Source organism: Podarcis vaucheri (assembly GCF_965113315.1).
Source record: "Podarcis vaucheri genome assembly, chromosome: 3".
Lineage (NCBI taxonomy): Eukaryota > Metazoa > Chordata > Lepidosauria > Squamata > Lacertidae > Podarcis > Podarcis vaucheri.
The window spans coordinates 126898583-126921457 of NC_138761.1; the positions used below are offsets into that span (position 1 = coordinate 126898583).

Consider the following 22875-nt stretch of genomic DNA (forward strand, 5'->3'; position numbering starts at 1 on the left):
TACAGCTGACTTTATCTGCAACTTGTCTTGCAAACCAATCACAGTGGGAAACTCGAGAGCCAGAATGCAAAAAAGGCTTCTCCTAATCTGGAATAGCTCGACTCTGTGTAGAGGTAGTGATGGATGGCAGGAATGTAAGATTTCTTTGGCACCACAGTCGAATAAGTTCTACATGGGGTTCTAGTCATCCTTCAGGAGGATTCTTTGTGAGTTTTCCTCCATCATCATTCTAAAGGTTATCCCTGTTGTGCCATCTCTCCATTTGCCCAGACAGCCAATGAACTGACTGACCAAAAAAACCCCACACAATATAAAATACTTTGTGTAGCTGCTGCCCCTCATTTCAGGCTTTTGGAATCCTTGGGCAAGATGTCTTCAATATGAGTCCCTTCCTGATTAATTCCACATCTCCTTCATGACCAGCGCTGGCATCAGGGCTCAGCACCACTCTAGGCAACTGCTGAGGCCACTGCCAACCCTCCGACCCCCCTGGGCCTGCTTCTGTTCCTCCTGCTCCTTGATGTCGCTGCCTCCTCACTTGTCTTATCTGGCACAAAAATAGTGATGAGAGCAAGAAAGGAAGCAACTCCAGTTGTTTTGCCTTCTCCCTCTGGGCAATTGTATCAACCTTTATATAATTGAACCCAGCTGTCAGCTCCCATCATCCCTGACCAATGGCCCCACTAGCTAGGAAGGAAGGGAGTTGCAGTCCAGCAACCTCTAGGGACCCATGGTTGAGAAATGCTGCTCTAAGACAGTGGTGTGGGTCTGGCCTACAGATAGACAACAAGCCCTCATCCCAACACATCTGAAGCCAGCACTCTCCCTGCTGCCCATTGCAGAAGAAGAAGAAGAAGAAGAAGAGTTTGGATTTGATATCCCGCCTTTCACTCCCCTTCAGGAGTCTCAAAGCGGCTAACAATCTCCTTTCCCTTCCTCCCCCACAACAAACACTCTGTGAGGTGAGTGGGGCTGAGAGACTTCACAGAAGTGTGACTGGCCCAAGGTCACCCAGCAGCTGCATGTGGAGGAGCGGAGACACGAACCCGGTTTCCCAGATTATGTGACTACCGCTCTTAACCACTACACCAGGAGCAGGCAGCTCTGAGCTGTGCCCTTCAACAGGCGTCCAACAGAGCTGACTCCTGATGCCAACTCCCCTGTCCACCCATCTGTATTTTACCAAGAAACGTATCTTATTTACCTTGACCGTTCCAACTTTCAAAGAGCTAAATCCACCAGCTGTGGGATGCAGAATGTGACAATGTTCCATTGCTAGTGACTGGCCCTTTAATTTTGAGGGATTAAAACATCCGGAAATCTGTCTAACTACAGTCAGTCTGAAGACAGCATTATAATATAATATATCATTAGCATCTGATACAAACTGACATGGCTGGCATATATAAATATTTTTAATTATTTCAAAGCGGATGTAATGTGTGCATCCTTCTTCCCAAAAAATTGTTTGATTTGGTTTTCATAAGGATTTCCATCGCCAGATGCTGTGAGTAGCACAATGCTTTTCCTACAGATGTCTGCAGCCTGTGACAATCAGCAGCGCTTTGAATAACACCCCCAGTATAACAGCCCTCTTGTCATCGGTGCTGTATATTATAGCATAGGAATCCCACACAAGTGGATGAACAGACTTTAAATAATGCCATCTGACAATGATGGCGGGTGAGGGGGAAAGTCTTGCAAAGCCTTGGAAATGGTTGTTAGCGTTAGGAAATAAAATCCAGGCCACTGGGAGAAAAGAAGACTCATCCTTCTTTCCTTTGATCAGACCAAAACCCTATTTTTAATTACAATTCACAGGAAAAGATTTTGCCAGCATTTAAATACTACTTAGCATACATTGTCTTTCCTTTTATAAATGTAATTCAAAATCCTTTTTTGTTGGAAGGACATCTCAATCCATTGGGGGTTCTTTCACACATGATAGTAGTGGTTACACTAAAACCAGAATATGAGAGGAAGCTAAAAATCACATTAAAGAAATGCACATACATGAGTGAATACAGGGGGTTCTGCTTGGAGAGGCCACACTGGCACAACATAGATTTCTCCGGCAATGTGAAAAATGGCCCTTGCTTAGGAGCATGCTTAGGAGTCTAGTGTGAAACACAGCATGTTTCTGAATGTTCAACATTTATAAAATCTTGCATTTTACATTTTCTTCGCTACCACACCTTGTTCAGCATTTTAATAGGATATATATAGGATTGCACTACACAGGAATAGATTTCAAGGGCTACACTTCTACCCATAAAGACTACACTAGCAACGAACATCAACTAACAAATATATTTTGACATACCCTTATATGGGCAGGTCTATGCCTCAATGCCTGTGCACTCCTATGTGAATGTCTCCTCTGGAGAAGGGAAGAAGAAATACCACATAATACCAGACTTCTCATAACCCCCTGAATCCAATAGGAACATTATAGGCAGCGTTTTTTAATTTAATCATTGATTGACAATGACAGTGATTTACTATACCGTCCTTCATCTAAGGATCACAGGGCACACACACCCCTTTGATTTTCTCCTTGAAACAGATCCTATTGATACATTGGCAAAGCGTGAAATTTCCCACTCTCATGTCTTGGTTGGGGTCAGCAGGTTTTAATTCTGACCCTTCTCCTCCCTGCTCCCCCGTGTTTGCAAAATTATTTTATGCAATAACAATTTCCCAGTGGTATCAATTTGCAGCTGCCTGCCATTGTTCAGATGTGCCTCACTTTCTCTATACAGTGGTACCTCTGGTTGTGGATGGGATCTGTGCCGGAGATCCGGCCAGATCCCGAGGTTTTCGCAACTGGAGAGACCGCTTCTGCACATGCGCGCGTGGCAAAAACCCGGAAACATACTTCCGGGTTTGCCACTTACGTATCCTGAAGTTTACACAATCATAGGGATACGTAAGCGGAGATATGACTGTAGTATCAGAATTGTAGATTTGGAAGGTACCCTGAGGGGAGGTCAATAGAAAATATCAATAAATATCTTCTTTCATACCCTTGTGGGTTTTAGTTCTAGAAAGTTCTAAATGTTCTTCCTCAGAGCAGGTGCAGAACACATTTATGAGCCTTCAAATCACAGAACTGTAGAGTTGGAAGGGACCCTGGGGATCATCTAGTCCAACCCCCTGCAATGGAGGAATATGCGGCTGGTCCATACAGGCATTGAACCTGCAACCTTGGTGTTATCAGCACCATGGTCTAACCAACTGAGCTATCCAGGCTCGAAGACCCTATAAAGAACTAGTTGTAGTCATGTGTGGGTGTGCAACAAAAATACACAAAGAAAGTCAAACAGCCATGAAGTCCCACCTCTGAACAGTGAAACCTTTAGACACCACCTGCGCCTTTTCAATCATATTTGCAAAACCATGAGGTCGAAAAGCATGCTTTTAAAACAAAGGGAGTCTAGATTTTGCTTGTTAAAAGGACATCTACATGCTCCCAGATTCTGCAAACGTTTCATGAGCAGAACCAGAGAGAAAACAGTCTAGCACAAGATCTCAGGAGCAATGGTTACTATTGTTAGATCAACATATTTAGAAGTCTAGCTACCACACAACCATCAAAGTAGACATAGTAATCCTTCTGTTAGTATCAATAGCTTCCTTGTCTAACTAACAGGCAAGTGACACATTAATGAAAGTTGTTTGTTTTCACTGGAAGACTGTATTTTAGGAAAGGTGGTGATAAAAATGCATTTTTTAGTTATCTTATTCGTGAATTTTGCAGTATCTTTTAAAAATTCACACACTTCCTCATCTAGCTGACTCCAAAAGGAATCTAGCATCAATCTTGGTTGGCAAGAAGCCTATTTTTGAGGCACTATTTTCTTCTATTCATGTTATTGGCTTTCCACTGTTTATTCAAACATGAAATGTACTATGAAAGCAGCATGGTGCCTCTGCTGCTGAATTATTGCTATGTAACACCCAAGAGTTGGAAATATATCCCTAAACTAGAAGGCGGAGTGACAGATGAATAGTGTTCCTTTTAATCCTCTGGGAATAACAACTGAAACGCAGCATTCAGAGTGCAATATTGTTTGCATTCCAGTTCAGATTTCTGATGGTAAGGGGTTTCTCTCTCTCTCTCCTCTCTCTCTCTGTGTTAGAGAGAGACACAGAGAGAGAGAGAGAGAGGAAGAGAGAGGAAGAGAGATTCCCATTATAAAACAAATGATGGCAACTGATTTTATTTAAAAGAAAAAAAAAGACTTTACTTTTTGAATAATGTGTTTAAAATATTTAAAATACTTCAACTGAAAAAGAATACAGATTTTAAGATCTTTTTTCTCTATGTTATCATGACATGTGAAGCACATATTAGACAAAGAATCTTTTATATGGAAAAGCTAGGAAATGCTGTATTAGAACTGTTTACTGGAAGCTCTCAAGAGGGCATATAACGAGAACACAAATTACACTGACTTTCAGTTGGATTTGGGCTGCATTCAGGGGCATGTTCCTGATCCTCCAAACCATGGTTGAGGCTGGGAATGAGGTCGCTGCTCCTGGGCTGCCTCCTCCAGTTGTGGCTGCTACCCAGGCAGCAAACAGCAAGTGGCGCCCCCAACTGTGGAGGTAGAACGCAGCCATCATGAATAGTAGCCACTGATAGCCTTTTCCTCCACGAATCTGTCTAATCCTCAAGCCATCCAATCATTCTTCTGTGGCACCCCACTTTCTCTCCCCACCAGCATCCCAGCTAGGTCCTTTGCATTCCTACCTTCTCGCTTGCTCTGCTTTCTGTTCGTATAAATCTTGGAAAGCACATACAGCTTAAAGAGAAAGTGCAAAAGGAGTTGCTCTTCCATCTTCCTTTGTCAGCTCTATGTATGTACTTTCCAAGGAGAAAAGGTAATCACTGTCACCACCTCATTAGGCTTCATGGGCTCCAGGGCTAGCCCTCAAGGGCACAGGTCAATTCTGCATCCAGGGCAACTGTCTATCAGCTCCATCTGAGACCCTAACTGCCTGTGCACTGTCTCACTAGAGTGGTACTTGTTTTGTTTTGTTTTTATAATAATTTTTATTGCATTTTTTTTTCCAAATTGCAGATAAAACAGAAAAGAGAAAGAACACAGAGAATAGAAAGAAAGAAAAGACAAAAAATCACAACCATTTCAACAACTTATTTCAAATTTCTATCGGACTTCCCCACATCTCCCACACAGTGCATTCTTGACAATAAAGTTATCAGCAAATTATAACCTTGTTTCATGTGTTTCTTTGTACTTTCAATTGCAGTTTAAGTTTAAATCTCTTATTTTCCACTTACTCTAAAAATATAACACATTATCATTTTTACCCATTTAAACTTTGATTTTTTCATAAATATTATCCAATTTCATATATACTCCACTTTCGTTGCTGGGGCTAACATTCCAAGTCATGCGGCATCTTAAGATTCATATAACTTATAATACTTTTGCAGATAGTCCTTAAATTTTTTCCAATCCTCCTCCATTACTTCTTCTCCCAAATCTCGGATCCTTGCAGTCATCTCGGCTAGTTCCATGTAGTTCATCAATTGCGTCTGCCAGTCCTCCAGTGTGGGCAAATCTTGAGTCTTCCAATGCTTAGCAATAAGGATTCTTGCTGCTGTAGTAGCATACATGAAAAAAGTTCTATCCTTCTTTAACACCTTCTGGCCAACAATGCCCAGAAGGAAGGCCTCCGGTTTCTTGGGAAAGGTGTACTTAAACACCTTTTTTAACTCGTTATAGATCATTTCCCAGAAGGCCTTCAATCTTGGACAAGTCCACCAAAGGTGAAAGAATGTCCCCTCAGCTTCCTTACATTTCCAACATTTATTATCGGACAAATGGTATATCTTAGCCAGCTTGACCAGGGTCATGTACCACCTGTATACCATTTTCATAATATTTTCTTAAAAATATGGAACGCTTCACGAATTTGCGTGTCATCCTTGCGCAGGGGCCATGCTAATCTTCTCTGTATCGTTCCAATTTTAGTATATGTGCTGCCGAAGCGAGCACTCACTAGAGTGGTACTTGGACTACTGCAATGTGCTCTACATGGGGCTACCTCTGAAGGTGACTTAGAAACTACAACTATTTCAGAATGCGGCAGCTAGACTGGTGACTGGGAGTGGCCGCTGGGACCATATAACACCAGTCCTGAAAGACCTACTGGCTCCTAGTACGTTTCCAACCAGAATTCAAAGTGTTGGTGCTGACCTTTAAAGCCCTAAACGGCCTCGAACCAGTATATCTGAAGGAGCGTCTCCATCCCCATTGCTCATCCCAGACACTGAGGTCCAGCTTTGAGGGCCTTCTGGTGGTTCCCTCACAGTGAGAAGTGAGATTACAGGCAGTGTTAGAAACTGAGATATGAAAGCTAGGAGCTAAATGGCACCTTAAACCAAGGTTATGCGTAACGCAAAGGAGTGTCTAGGCGTGCTTTTTTTATAACAAGAATACAAAGCTGAAAATGAATGAACTGCAGCTAAAATCTTATGTTCATTTTTCACATGGTCTAGTCCTCATTTGAAGAGTGCAAAAAACAAAGCCATACTCCCCCTGCCGCCCCGCCCCCCCATATTCTTATGAGGGTCCCTTTTCCAATCTTCAGAGAGTGGCTAGAAGTGGGGAGGCAGGAAAAGGTCCTCTTTTCCTGGGTTCGAAATTAGCAGGCGCCAGACGCATTTTGCACCTAAAGATTCTCCATTTGCAAATACCTAAACGTCTGGATGCCATTAAACATGAAAAAATACAAACCCCAACTGAACAGTTTTCATATAAATCACAACGAAATATAAAAGAAGGGCACATTTCCCCCAACAACACCCCCAAACAATGCCCCAGCCTCCATTATTCTGACATGACACACATGGCCTTGCTTTGGGACATCTTAGAAACAGAAGACATGTTGGAATTTAGCTTGGGGTAACACAATGCACCATAAAATTGCCTACATCAGTTTCTTAGTTTCTGTTTTAAGAATTAGCATATTGGGGTAAAAAAAAAATCCCAAGAGTTATTTTCAAGCAATAACTGATTGACGGAAGCAGAATAAAGTGCTCTTCTGATACAAGAAATGTGGCTTTGTTTGGGATGTTCTACAATACTAGGATTCAGCTTGGAGTAGCAAAATAACTCATGAAATTGCTTATGTCAGTTTCTTAGGTTCTGTCTACAAAGGTTAAACAGAAGCATGTTACGTCAGAACTGTACTGTCTTTTGCCCACAATCAAGAGGTATCTGAAATATGATATTGCTAATATATTTTGGTTAGTAGCTGAGACCCATATTATAGATATTTGAGATCTTAGGTTTGGGACAATACAAAGTTTCTGAAGGAGCTAAGCCAGCTTTCGTTGCTATACATCTCTCCTCAATACCACTGAATGTTAGTATTTAAAATCACTGGGATTTAACATCAAGTAAAACACTATGTTTCAAATCAACAAAGAGGCTTTTGTTTTTTGTTGCGTTAACAGCTCATTATCTGACTTTTGTTTATTCCCACAGTGATTCTCATCCCTGTGTCGGCAAATCTCCTTAATCTTAAAATGAAAGCTAACAGAAAGATACTCTCCTTGTGATAGTCAAAGGGTTAAGCTGATATTTTTCAGTAAAAAATGATTACATTCTGTTAATATTTTTAAATCACCAGTGTTTTTCTTTATATCAGTTATGCAACTATTATGATATGCACCCTGGAAACAAATACACACCATTCTGTTTTATCACACACACACACACACACACACACACACACACGTAATTATTTCAAAAATACAGTTTTAAAGAAATACAACATAAACAATATTTGCTTTCTGTATAATTCATCATAAGTGAAACCATACCACTGAACAATCATATCCTGTTTGGGCCGTAATGACATCAGAAATACATGTTTATCATCTGCTTTGGACAACTTAGCATGTTTTTGGCCCAGGGCAAAGTGGAACCGAAACCATTTGCAGTTGGCCAAACCAAGATAACCACACATTTCTGAAGTAATTGATACCTAAAAGGAACATAGCCTTTAGATCACAGCTCATGATTTAAGTACACTAATTCTTTAAAGGAGGTTGTAAAGATTTTAAAGAGCGCACTGGACTTCCTCCAAAACTTAGCTTGCAGAAACCATAGTCTACTAAACATGGCAAATAAGATATCCTATACTACTTTATATGCTAACTACCATCTTCTTTTCAGGAACAGAACATGTTTCCTGCGTTTTTAAAGCCCGCAGTATTTTTAAGAAAGACCCAGACCAACTTCTTGTTTTAGAAAAGCGTCCACAATAATAAAAACTCTTATTGACCAACTAACATTTGAGAAAGCAGAATGCAGTTTCCTAGTTGATTTTAGGTTTCCAGATACAACAAAGCAAGATCATTCTCCTGAATCTTTCCTTCAAAACTGTGCATGCCAACACACACACACACACACACACACACACTTCTCCTCTTCCTTCTTGGTTTAACCAATGCAGCTATATGCTTGAAATGGATTTGCACACCCAAATTAATAAGAACTTTGTCACTGCTTAGAGATTTTTGAAATACAAAGCAGTGTATAAATACTTTCAAATAAAATAGATATTTGCAGATGTAATGTTAAACCATGTGTGATGTGTTGAGAAGTTAGGGGCAAAATTGTAGAAATTGCATAAGGTTGATCTTTTGTTACATTTGGTCCAGTGCCAAATCATCTTTCTTTGGGAGACATGTGGAAATTGAGGTAGATCTTTGTTTTACCCTGCCTAATAACCTGCAGTAAACCATGCCACTGTGCTGATTTCACAGTTAAGTTCTTAGAAGCAGGGAGTAACTCCCTTCACCCATGAATAAACATAACATGTAGAAAGGAAACATTGCTGGGCCTCCGCCCCTGCTCCCAAACCCATGAGTTAGATGAAGTCTACAGGTGTGGTGTTCGCCATGGGGAAAGACCATATGCGAGGCTTTCCCTTGCAGAGGTCCAGCACTGGGGGCTGGGATTAGGAAGGATGCAGCATCCGGACAGAGGCAGAAGTGGCCCTGCCATCTGTTTTACATGTTTGCTAGTCTTTCACTTAAGGAATTATCTGGTTTCCAGGCTCCAGTTGGAGCCATGTTCCCTGAAGTCCATGCTGTTCCTCTGCCAGGATAGAACAACAACTTTTATGTGACTCAACAATTGCTTGTTGTACTTGTCAACTGTATTCAGAAGCTCACTGCCTAGAACACAGCCACCATGGCTGGTCACACTATGGTTATAGCGAACAAGGAAGGGGAGTTGGGAATTCACATTAGAGAGTGGAAAGAGAGAATGGGCAAGTCCACAGATGTTCCTGATTTTGCAACTCTGGTCAATAAACTGTTGGTGTTGAAAGGCCCCCATGAGAAGTACAGTGGTACCTCGGTTTTTGAACAGCTTAGTTCTCAAACTACTTGGAACCAAAACCCAAAGTTTCTGATTTTTTTCTGGAAGCCGAACATGCTCTGTTCTGAGCATGACTTCCGTTTTGAGTGCCACACTTCCGTTTTTCAAGTGAGGGGAGGCAGGCCAGGTGGCAAGCGAACAGCCACCTGCCACCCTCCAGTGCTGGGTCCCTCCGCCATCGCTGCCACAACAGCAACCATCCTCTCCTCCATCTCCGGCGGCCCCAGCACTGAGCGAGGAAAGGCTGGGCCCGGGTGGCAGCAACATCCCTTGCCTGCCCACCCCAGCCCAGCCTTTCCTCACTCAGCCTGGCTGCCTTCAGGTGGTGCAGGGGCTCTGATGGCGAGGTGGGGGCTCCTTTAAGCTTCTCCCTTGAGGGAAGTGCAGCCGCGAACCCCTCAACAGAAAGTGTGATGGAGCCTGCACCTCCCCAGCTGAGCAGCCCCGATCCAGCTCCTGTTCCCGTGCAGGTTGAGGCTCTCTAAACTGGAAAGTGGGAGCTTTGCGCTGCCTAGCGGAGCAGCCCAATCCCACTCCTCCTTGCCTGCAAGCAGGAGCAGGCTGGGGGGGGGGTGGGGGTGGGGGGTGGGGCCATCCATTGCCTGCTCACTCGCAGCCCCGGCCCAGCTTTCCCTCACTTAGCACCAGGGCCGCAGGGCTGCATTCAAAAATAAAACTGAAACTTTCCAGAAAACCACAAAGCCAACAAACTCGCAACTCGTGAAAAAGCAGCAACACAACAAATTGAAAAAAGCAACCAACCACAAATGAATCAAAATCACAAGAAAACATAAAACAACACTGACCCTGACCCTAACCCTAATTCTAATTCTAATCCTTACCCTAACCCTAGCCCAGTCCTAAAATTAACCCTAACCCAGAAATGGTCTGGTTAGATAGTAAAATTCATGTTAAATTGCTATTTTAGGGGCTGTTTTTAAAAGTCTTAAACGGATCAATCCATTTTGCATTACTTTCTATGGGAAAGTGTGCCTTGGTTTTGGAATGCTTTGGTTTCCGAACAGACTTCCGTAACAGATTAAGTTTGAGAACCAAGGTACCACTGTACATGGGAAGCAGCCTGTACCATAACACTTGGAGGTGTCTTGGAGGTAGCAGCAGCCAGAGTCCATCAGTGGAGGACGTGAGCAGATCATCTGGCCCTCCTTCATATCTACTGGAATTCCTTCTTCTCTTGAGGTAGCCGGTGTTTTTGCACCTTTGGCCAGCGAAGTGGGGGTCGCCCCTTAAGGGAGGAGCAAGGGCAAGGGCTGATTAATCAATCAATAGTGTTTGTGGGAGGGGGGCTATTGGTTTGATTTTGTTTTTTGGGGTATGTATTTTGTGTTCTCATTTTGTATTTTTTTGTTGTGAACTGCCCTGTGATCTTTGGTCTAAGGGTGGTATACAAATTTAATAAATAATAACAACAACATTATACTTGAAATGCTGCATGTCAGCAGTTTCTTGCTGGCAGAGAATCAGGAACACCTGAAATTCTTCTACAGGGTCAGGGCCACAATGAAGCCATGTAGATAGGGGAGTGTATTGCTATAAACAAAAACATACTTTTTATCCTCAAGTAGTTAAAAACCTATTGTCAGGGAACTGCCATCAGCTCAGAGGCGAGAGGTGGAAGGGCAGTTGGGTTACAGGGAGTTCCTCCTCTGGCGAGCAGGAAAGCCCTGCCTCCAGTGGGGAGGGGGTGCAAGGACCAGGAGATGCTAGGGAGAGCCTCAACACTGAGCCTGAGCAAAGGGGAGGGAAGGCAAGCGCCCCTTTGCCAGCGCCCACTCTGCGCAGTTGGTTTGGGCGGAAGAGGGGAGGAGAAGGATGGGGGTCACACAACTGTTCTGCTGGTCAAGGTACAAGGACTGCCCACTCCCAGATTCTGCTAGCGACTGAGCTAGACATGGACTTGTGACGCTCTTCACTGTAAATATTTTGAAGAAGAAGAGTCTGGATTTGATATCCCGCCTTTCACTCCCCTTCAGGAGTCTCAAAGCGGCTAACATTCTCCTTTCCCTTCCTCCCCCACAACAAACCCTCTGTGAGGTGAGTGGGCTGAGAGACTTCAGAGAAGTGTGACTGGCCCAAGGTCACCCAGCAGCTGCATGTGGAGGAGCGGAGACGCGAACCCGGTTCCCTAGATTACGAGTCCACCGCTCTTAACCACTACACCACACTGGCTCTCATAATAAAGCCTGGAAAAGACAGGCTGGAGTCTTGCCTGTTTGCTCTCGAGCAACCAAACAACCACCTGGCACCTATTAAGTAAATGTTATAGTTGACATAAGAATAGAAGAAGATCAGACTACAGGCAGTCCAGTTTTCTGCTCCCACGACAGCCAAGTAGGAGCTTATGAGTAACCTTCAAGCAGGACACCAGCATTCAGAGGCAGACTGCCTTTGATTCTGGAGTTAATATAGAGCCATCACAACATCAGTGCTACTGCTATAGGGTAAGGTCACCAGATGTCCCCATTTCCCGGGGACAGTCCCCAGATTTACAAATCAGTCCTCTGGCAAAATCCATCTATTTAGTAGGAAGTTGAAAATCTGTCCCCAGATTCATTGAAAAAAATCTGGAACCTTACTATAGGGTGTCTTGGAAGCAATGTTCTAATGAGGCACAAGAAGAAGAAGAAGACTAGAATGATATAAGTGAACATCTTAATCCTTTTGTACTATGCTAAAGTGCTTAAGTAAAAGACCAACCTTTTTTTAAAAAAAAAAATTTGAGGAGGAAAATATTCAGAACGTGAAAACGTTCAATAGAACAAAACTGCCCTTCCATGGCAACAAGAATGAACCAAGATGTCTGCATTGTGGCGCTTGAGGTTGCGTAGGAAAAGAATGGAGAGGAAACGTTATGCTATGAAGATCTTAACTAGCACTTCCCAAAGTGGAGAGAGATTGGCACATGCACAAATTAGCCTAGGGGCCAGGAAAGCAGTACAAAGTCAGATAGCATTTTGTGAAACATATGGCTAGCTTGCTAGATGGTTTTATTTCCCAGCTACAGCTTTCAGCTTCATCCAGTGAGGAAGATGCCACATAGAGCAGCATATATTGGAATATAGGAATTGGTTCCATACCATGAATTATATGTAAAATATATATTTTCAAACATAAGACAAAACATAGAATTATAGAGTTGGAAGGGACCCCAGGGGTCATCTAGTCCAACCCCCTGCAATGCAGGTAACTCAGCTAAAGGATCCATGACAGATGGCCCTATCCCAAATTCTCTGACAATTTTGGTTAATAGGCAAACAAATACGGTATTGCATCTATCGTAAGACAGGTGAAATCCCTGCTTTTTACACAACAAGCAGACAGCCAACATACAGAGTGGTCAACATTTGCATGTCTAATATTTATTTTACATTTAACACTGGGAAATTTTGGAACAAGAGGGTGACAGATTAAAATTGCACAGCTTTGAAAAATTAAAAAACAGAGTGCGAGACTGGCTCCATTATTATCAAATAATGGAGGCATATAATTTGGACAAAAAATTAGGCTTCCAGGTAGAAAAATCAAAATTGGAAACAGAATTGTTAGACCCTAAAATTAAGAATTTGTCAAGAATGTATAACTTGCTGTTGAAGTGGAATACTCAAGATGAAATGGTGAAATCTGCTATGATTAAATGGGCACAAGATGTTGGACATAATATCATGATGGCTGACTGGGAACAGTTATGGACCACTGGTATGAAGTTTACGGCATGTAATGCCTTAAAAGAGAATTTAATGAAAATGATCTATAGGTGGTACATAACACCAGTCAAGCTTGCAAAAATCTATCATCTGCCCGATAATAAATGTTGGAAATGTAATGAAACTGAAGGCACATTCTTTCACCTTTGGTGGACATGCCCAAAGATTTAGGCATTCTGGGAGATGATCTATAATGAAATGAAAAAGGTATTTAAATATACCTTCCTGAAGAAACCAGAGGCCTTTCTCCTGGGCATGGTCGGCCAATTGGTGCTAAGGAAAGATAGGATTTTTTTTATGTACGCCACAACAGCAGCAAGAATACTTATCGCAAAGTACTGGAAGACACAAGATCTACCCACCAGGGAAGAATGGCAGATGAAGCTGATGGACTACATGGAACTGGCGGAAATGACTGGCAGAATCCGAGACCAGGGAGAAGAGTCAGTGGAAGAAGATTGGAAAAAATTTAAAGTATATTTACAAAAACATTGCAAAATTAATGAATGTTAGAAGGATGCTGGAATGAAGTTATATGGTTTTAGCGGAAATGTAATAAAGAATTAAGTAAAAGCTGATTGATAACGGGCCAAAATGAAAAAATTTAAGGTTAGACCGTTAAGATAAATTATAGAACAAAAATTGAGAAAGATGGAAAGAATTTGCTGAAACAATTAATTGAACTAGAATACAAAGAAGGGAGGTGTGAGGAGGTCGATGAAACAAGCAAATGAAAGGTAAAGATAGGGAATATTGGATCTGTGCTTTAGTGTTATTGTTTCTCTTTGTTGTATTGTTTTTCTGTGTTTTTCTTTTTATGTATTGTAATGTATGTCCTGTTAAATTTTTTGTTGTCTTTTTGTAATTTCTATACCTTTAATAAATATCATTTTAAAAAAAATACATTTAACACTGTCAAAACTCAGTGAGTGTAACACTCTGAACATTTCTGGGAACATAAATTGCTGCTTCTAAAACAAGTGGTATGCATATCAAGCTTTTAAGATGTATTTATTTATTCGCAAAGTCTCTTGGTAGAAAGCTTTGATTAGATGGTATTTACACTTTTTAGGGTTATGTTAAGTGCTATTTTTGAATTGGGAACAAATCTGGGTTTGTTTGCTATTTTGCCTTTTCCTGCAACTTGCCAGGAACATCGGCTTAATTAAAATATTAATTTCTGGCCAAGGCACCTTCCAAATGGAATGCACTCCTCATTCTCTGAACACTGATGTGAGTCCATTAGTTGCCGTGTAAATGGGGGCTGTAGGTGAAGGATCCTGCTAGACATCAAGGAGCTGGGCTATGTAAACTTAACCTTCCACGTACAGGAAAAATGTCCAGAATTTACCTCCATTCTCTCTAGTTTTACATCATCAATCTCATCATCTTCCAACAAGCCCAACAGCTCTCCAGTCTGATCAATAGAGATAAGAAAATCTTGAGCAATTTTCTGACGTTTATTGGTGCTGCTGCTACTGAGTCTGTCTGAAAGAAATTGAAGGGGGAAACAAACAATTTGATTTGAGCCTAGTGTTATCATTGACGAAATACATAATATATATGAAAAGATAACACCCAGGCACTGAAGAAATGTGAAGTTCTAAGACTCATTGTTTCTAATATGGTCTCCAATTTCTCAGAAATCACTCATCTTGCTTATGGCCGATTCAAATTTGGTGCAATGTTGTTCACTATATCATGCTCAACATCATAATATGGCATACCATAATGGCTAATGACATGACAGTCTCTTCACCCCTTTCTGGCATAGATCCATGTCAAACTTACTTTGAGGTATGTCCTTCATGTAATCTACCATAATATCCCAACAAGCCTCAGTTTTAAGGAGGACACAGGAAACATAATACAGACATACCTTGGAAGTCGAACTGAATTCACTCCAGAAGTCTGTTCGACTTCCAAAATGTTTGGAAACCAAGGCACGGCTTCCGATTGGCTGCAGGAAGCTCCTGCACTCAATTGGAAGCCGCGGAAGCAGCGTTGGACGTTCAGCTTCCAAAAGAATGTTCACAAACCGGAACAATCACTTCTGGGTTTGTGGTGTTTGGGAGCCAAAACGTCCGAGTACCAAGGCGTTCAGGATCCAAGGTACGACTGTAAAACCAATCACACGAATCATATAGATCTCAAATGTGAAATGGGTGTGGTAGAAGTCACTTTCACCTGACAGGATGGCAGTGTGTATGACTACTTGAGTGACAAAAATTAATATTATTAGGCTGGAACCCAATACATGGATTATGTCCAGGCATTCATAGTTCTTTGTGTGTAAGTTCCATTAAACTTGTCCAAGTGTCAAGGGAATGCCTGCCATTTCCAGCAGCAACCTCTCCCGTGGCTCTCCTTTCTCACATCTCACTACTCCTCCACCATCATCGCTCTGCTGCTGTCCTTCCTCGCGCTTCTCTGCATCAGTCCTGGTCTCCTTCCATCTGCACTGTCTTCCAAGACCCCCATTTTTTAATTTTTAAGGAGGTTCCTGAGTTCCAGTCAGGCTGGGATTCACATTTATGAAATTTCATCTCTAATCTCAGATAAAGTGTTGCTGATTATGGTTACTTAGTGGTGAGAGAAGTGCATTCCATACATTCCCAGAAACACCTGAGCTATTTTCACATTTTCAAAACACAGTATTTAAGCAAGAAGATGAGCAATGATGCTTCCGCCAAAACACAACTATTTATGGGACAGAAAAGCCTCTATAGCTTTACCTCAGACAACCACAGACATTGTCTGGCCTTGGTCAAATCTCTTTCTGTCAGCCTCAGTTCTAAGTCTCTACTTGGGAATTATAAGTAACATGCATGCTGTCTTTAAAGATTTTCTGCCATGGCCTGCAAAGGGATTGGGGTGGGGTGGAGGGGGGTGAGACAAATGTGAAGAGCTGAGTTGTGCTTCAAGCATCACCACTTTTGGGAAGACACCAGCTGCCACTGCCCATAGAGAAGGGAGAGGAGAAAGTTTTTTCAGTCCACTGCCGGTGTACAATTTAAAACACCTCCAAGCTATATATCAGAATTAAGTGATTTTAGATTATGGTTGCTTCATAAAATATGTCAGATTCTTTGATAATAAATTAACAAAATGCCTATTCAAATTAATTTTGAAGCCAACCACCTTCCCCCTTCCACTTGGAGGCTGCCACACGTAAATTACACATGCTGAAATCAATTAAGCCTTTTAATCAGCACCAGTTCCTTAGCTCAACACAGCTCTTGACATTAAACAGATCTACTTATCATTTGGTTGCTGGACTGCCATGCTGCACTTTTATAAATAATTTGAAAGGAAAAACACAAGGCTAAATGGAGTTCCCAAGTAAGTAAATATTTTTGGGTGTCTAAAGTTATCTGCATGAGGAATATATTTTCCATTTGGTATACAGTGGTGCCCCGCAAGACGAATGCCTCGCAAGACGAAAAACTCGCTAGACGAAAGGGTTTTCCGTTTTTGCGTTGCTTCGCTAGACGAATTTCCCTATGGGCTTGCTTCGCAAGACGAAAACGTCTTGCGCTTTTTTTTTAAAGCCGCTTGAAGAGTCGCAGTTGCGACAGACCGTGCTTCGCAAGACGAAAAACATCGCAAGACGAAAAGACTCGCGGAATGAATTCTTTCCGTCTTGCGAGGCACCACTGTATACAGTTTGTATGCTGAATACTCCCCAAAGAAATACATTTATTTATTTAAAATATATTTTTATTAAATATTTCTTGGTTTACAAAAGTATGTGCAATGTCTCTTTTTCAAGTTGCGCTTTCTGCAGATCAGTTTCCTTTGTTGAGACATTAGTGTTACATTAGGAAGAAAAGGGGGGAAGCGGTGGAGGGGGGAATGGTGAGAGGGGTGGGGTCGGGGGGGTAATGCTTCTATTCTACTTAGCATATGTGCGGGGTTTTGTCTCAGCATCACTTGTGTGGGTTCTCTTTACTATTTGCTTGTCTTCCTTCAGTGGTGAGAGAGGTTGGGGTTGGCCTAAGGTGTGGTTGTTTGTGATTGGTTGTGGTGAACTTTCTTTTTGTGTGTGAGTGGGGTGTGTGTGTGTGTTTGGATCAGGTTAGCAAAACTGATTTGTATACTGTTGGTGGATTCTTGTCACTGTCTTGTTGGGCTGTGTATGTGATGAAGGGTAACCATACCAGGGTGAAGGCGTCTTCTTCTGTTTGTCCCCGTGTCAGTTTTAGTTTGTTGGTTAGTTTTTCTAATAAGGCTGTTTGATACCATTGGTCCATGCTTACTCCTGACAGGTCTCTCCAGCGTCTGGCTATGATGTTTCTGACTGCTGAGAGTAGGTGGGTTATGAGTTCTTTGTGTTGTGAGTGGCATTATTGTCTTGGAAGATGTTTAGTAGGGCCAGTTCTAGAGTGACTTCTAATATTTGCTTAGTTATTTTGCATATTTCTTGTATGATTGATGTCCAGAAGAGTTGGATTTTAGGACATTCCGACCATATGTGGAGGTACATGCCTGTGGAGGTGCATCCTCTCCAGCATTTTGGTGAGGTTCCTGGGTGTATTAGCATTAGTTCCTGTGGTGTTAGGTACCACCTGTAAGTGAGTTTCAGAGTGAGTTCTTTTCTTTTTGCTGATATGGATTTAAAGGGAGTTTTAGACCAGAAATACAATTTATTTACAAGTTTATCTACCTTCAAGAAGATCATCTTCTTCAATGCCTTTGACAACTTTAGATTTGTAGTCTCGGAAAAACATATATTTAAGTAGCCTTCTAAGCTTTTTCTAGGGAGAAAGAAGAGTGCTAATTACAATGGATACAAACACTGCCTGCCAGAGTAAGAAACATAGCTCCAACTGAGAGACACAGCTGCTACCTTAGAACACATACACAAAATTACAAACACACTCATTGATAATCAAAGTTGGAGGGTGCACAGAAAGGCATCATTAGGTTGCCAGTGCCGAAGTCTGTTGGCTTCAGTGTTCCTTGGTGCACTTCAAAAGTGGAAGATCTATTAATAAGCAGGATTTAGAGAATAGCGTGCTTTTGAAAAGAAAATTACCTGTAATTTTTGGTTTAGAAAAAAAAAATTGCATGCACTTGCACAAGTCCTCTGTTTAACTTAAGTACATTCACCTAGTATTTTCACATGGCAAATCTGCCAATCAGTTCATTGACAAACTATATGCGACAATGATCGTGTCATTAAAAAGCACACTGTGGTCATTCATTTAACAGTAGGAGTGGTAAGGGATTTTCATTGGGGCTGTAGCACATGGGAGAAGGCTTAAGCCTTCATTCTCCAGCCACATTCCATATTAAAATGGCAGTGTGTGTGTGTGTGTGTGTGTGTGTGTCAACAGGGTTCTCCAGAAAGCTCAAACTCCCACCACCACTATGTGCTGCTATATTGATTAAAATCAGGACCTCTACTTCTACTAGCACATTTGTAAATTAACTGACATTCTCCCAAATTTGTTTTCATGTGCTGCTTGCCTCAGGTCCTACTCAAGGCACCAAGCAATTGTGTCTCATAATTTTGATTAAAATAGGCTCCAGAATTGCATAAATGAACACATCTGAGCACCTTTTATGCACTGGGGGGGGGGGAGATATATATAATCTTCCAACTGGGATAGCTCAGATGGTAGAATACAAGGCTCTTAATCTCAGGGTCGTGGGTTCCAGCCCCACGTTGGGGAAAAGATCCCTGCATTGCAGGGGGTTGGACTAGATGACCCTTGGGGTTCCTTCCAAAACTAATGTTCTCTAATTCTCTGATCTGTTTTGCATGCTTAAAGCAAGATCTGGACTATTTAGGAACTGTAAATGGGAAAGTATTGATGTCAAGAAGCTGAAGAATCGAGGATGCTTTAAACTCTTGGCAGATCAGAAAGGACTAACTGGGCTGTGCACTAGGTGCTTTCCCACAAAGAAATAATTTATCTGGATGGAATTACATGTCATTTGTACAATCTGAAACAAATGTTCAATATGAAGCGAGATGCAGAATAATTAGTTATAATAAAATTCTGTCTATAAAAACTTTATTTAAAACATGGTAGCCATATCTTTTAACAGAATATTTTTTCCAACCATTATTTTAATAGTTGCATTTAATAACTGTACCTTATCTTTGCGCATCAAAAAAATAAGATCTTCTGCAGAGATTACTCTTGCTCCTCTCATTTGAGAAACTTCAGAGGCTTGTTGTAACTGTAAACAAACAGGCAGGACAAGAAGAGTGATAACAGCACTAGCATTTGTTTGAAGGTGCTTACTGAAATTCATTAGACATAAAATATAGCCATATACAGAAATTATGGCTTGGGGAGACCTCAAAATTTCAGGCCAAAGCATGATTCCTCAGTAACAAAATAAAACACCAGCAAAATTACAAACTTCTTCTTCGTTATCTGTTTGGGATTTTCTGATTTGCTAGCTGCTATTGCAACATTTCATTTTGGGTCTTCACCTCAAGGAAAATTCATGGTATGCTACAAGCAATCATAGCGTGTGAAACATCCTGTAACATGGAAGGGAAGAATCTAGCTTTTGCATCAATAGGACAAAAAAAGGAGAAATGTAATGTTTATAGAATACCCACAAATACACTACTGCAACCCAATGCTAATTTTCCTTCCTCTCTCTCTCTCTCTCTCTCTCTCTCTCTCTCTCACACACACACACACACACACACATTTTTAAAAAATTCAAAGGATACCCTCTTTGAGTGCTGATGCTAAGAACCCCTCCATTGTGGCACAAGGTCATTGTTGGCATCCATCTTTCTCAAGAGACAATGGAGTGCTTTTCTGGGGGTTATGTCAAACCACTGTGTTAGCAGCACCAGTGAATTTCCCGAGGCTCAAGCCCAGGCAGTGTGTCTGGAGATATTGGGCTGCCTGGACACCAAGGCTCCCCTCTTGGCCTCTCTGATGTGGCCCAAAGGAAAGCGGAGCAGGACGTTTGCCACCAGCTTGGCTGCAGGAGTTGACACATCTAAAACACTTCTATATGCCAAGAGTAAGTTTGTAAGGTTCAATCCTGCTTCTTTTTGTCCAGGCAATGCTCATTCCCCAATGGCTTCTTTCCTGTAAGGACTCTCTCTCTCTCTCTCTCTGTGTGTGTGTGTGTGTGGATTTAGGAAGATGAAAGATGCAAAATGAACAATGGGTGCTGGTGCAGACTTAATTTTTGGAAAGCCTAAGCTATGTTAAAATTTACTTTCATATCTGTAAGATGAAACAATAAATAGAAATAATTTCACACACACAGACATATATCTTACCTTTCACAAAATGCACCTGAAAACAATTTTAAGAAATTCTAACCTTCATATGCCAATGGTTTTACTCTAGTAGTGGCTGAATAAGTATATTATTAATCTAAGATCTCATGCTGGTATGACTTGAAATAGGCCTATTCAGAAGTTAAAAAGATCAACAAAAACAGTAGCTGTTTCTAATATGGAAGTGGCGTGGGGGCAAGCTTTCAGTTTTGGCAAGTTTTCAGCAGGAAAAAGATTCAGTCAATAAATCATAATACTGGACTGCATTATTTCCCCCCCAGTCTAATCACATGCACACAAAATGTGGACTGTATCTGGTATGCACAACACAAAACATACTGCACACAAAAAATTCACATTATTTCCTTTGAAATGCTCAGGAGGCCTTTGCAGCTCCAAAGACAAGAGAACTTTCAGGAATTCAGAAGTCACAGTAACATAATCTTCCTTGAAACTGAACTGGAAAGTATAAGAATGTGAAAAATGATAGTTCTCTTTCTTTGGCACAGAAAAGTGGCTTCTTATTCTGATTAGTTTAAGGATACACAAGGTACTTAAATTTCCATCATAAAGTATAGAAAAGCTGGGTAAAATTATAATACAAAGAACAGGATGAATACCTCATTGGTGTAATTTGGATGAACCCAGAGGACTTACATCCAGCATGCATTTACTCAATAAGCGCTTAGAAAATTGATGTTAGTATGCTGATAATACAACACATCTTTTTCAAATTTCGCACAGATCTACAGAAGCCTTCAAACGAAACAGATAATATAAAGCTCTGTTGGATAGAAGGTAACACAATTTCAATACACTGAGGCCACAACACAATACATAGTAGGGTGTGCTTATGCCCACTATTTTAGTACACCTGTGTGGATCTGTGGCCACAGGGTGCCAAGCAACACCACTGTGATTTAGCCACTTAATTCCATTAGACAAGGGCTGCAGGCAGAGCTACATGCCTTCCATGTTTTATGTGTAAAATCCAGCTTCCTACAGATGCACACACAGATGACTGAGAAGGGGTTTCTCAGTGTGTGTGATATCAGGATGGGGCCATTTGTTGGCCTACATGGGAATGCTTGACGAGGTACTCTATATATGGTACTCTTAATATTTTAAAAAATTGTATCACCAGTTTCTTGAAAACATGAATTAAAGGGGCCTAATTCTGGTGAAAGTGAAATTATTGGTGAAAACAGCACGTCACAGTAGTTAGAAAATGGAATGCCTGTGTTTTGGGGCCCATGGGCCAATTTGGAAACAGCTGGTTAATACAGTGGTACCTCTGGATGCAAACGGGATCCATTCCGGAGTCCCGTTCGCATCCTGAAGCGAACGCAACCCACGTCCACGCGTCTGCGGATCGCGTTTCGCCGCTTCCACGCATGACGTCATTTTGACCGTCTGCGCATGCGACGAAACCCGGAAGTAGCACGCAATCCGAAAATACTCATCCCGAAGCTACTTTAACTCGAAGTATGACTGTACCACGGCCAACTAGATGCCTGTGGGAAAGCAGCACGCAGGTTTCCGACCTCCTATTTCCCACCACTTTAGAGCACATGTGGGAAACCTGTGGCCCTCCAGATGTTCTTCAGCTCCCATCAGCCCCAACGGTCAGGGATGATAAGAGTTGTAGCCCAACATCTGGTAGATCCGGACCCGCTCAGAGGTCCAGAGTGGCCCATACAACTTCCAATTTATGAGGCCCCTTGTCATAATAAAATAATTGCCAACATATACCAGTATCTATATCAGTTAACAAATAAATTATGTATTTTAACAATCACACTTCTTAATTGCTTACTGTTGCAGCTCCAGCCTGAGAGACTGGACCAAAATTTGCAGAATGCTCATAAAAAGAAGAATTTGTGAAACTTATGAAATTCCAAAGCCACCCCCTTCCCTCAACTGGTCATGGGGTGGGACACAGCCTTGACTTAGAACAAGGAGAAATACAGTGGTACCTCGGGTTAAGTACTTAACTCGTTCCGGAGGTCCGTACTTAACCTGAAACTGTTCTTAACCTGAAGCACCACTTTAGCTAATGGGGCCTCCTGCTGCTGCTGCGCCGCTGGAGCACAATTTCTGTTCTCATCCTGAAGCAAAGTTCTTAACCTGAAGCACTATTTCTGGATGAGTGGAGTCTGTAACCTGAAGCGTATGTAACCTGAAGCGTATGTAACCCGAGGTACCACTGTAGTAACATTTACATTGTGAAAGGATGGTGAGAAAAAACAAAGGAACTTGCTGAACGGTGTTTCCTCTTTACTGTAACCGCAAAAAATATGTAATGAAATCTATTATGCAATTACACTGGATCAAACAACAGGAAAGGAAAGGAATACTAAAGCCAAAGCAACCCCATAAGAATAAATTGTTGCACTACTTTTTCGTTCAGGTTCTAACATATGAAATAAAATTGTCCAATCAACTTAGGATCAAA

At 41.6% G+C, this 22875-nt stretch overlaps 1 protein-coding gene across 3 annotated transcripts in view; it reads right to left on the bottom strand.

The window, feature by feature from the left end:
• The window catches only part of SUPT3H (SPT3 homolog, SAGA and STAGA complex component), a gene marked incomplete at its 5' end in the record, with an annotated part of 250766 nt that overhangs the window by 64768 nt on the left and 163123 nt on the right, over positions 1-22875 (bottom strand). For all 3 annotated transcript variants that reach the window (XM_082215810.1, XM_082215809.1, XM_082215808.1), the window contains 3 exons: positions 14505-14641; positions 17820-17910; positions 19259-19345. In XM_082215810.1, coding sequence (XP_082071936.1) covers positions 14505-14641; positions 17820-17910; positions 19259-19345 — 315 coding nt within the window. The remainder of the gene's footprint in view (positions 1-14504; positions 14642-17819; positions 17911-19258; positions 19346-22875) is intronic.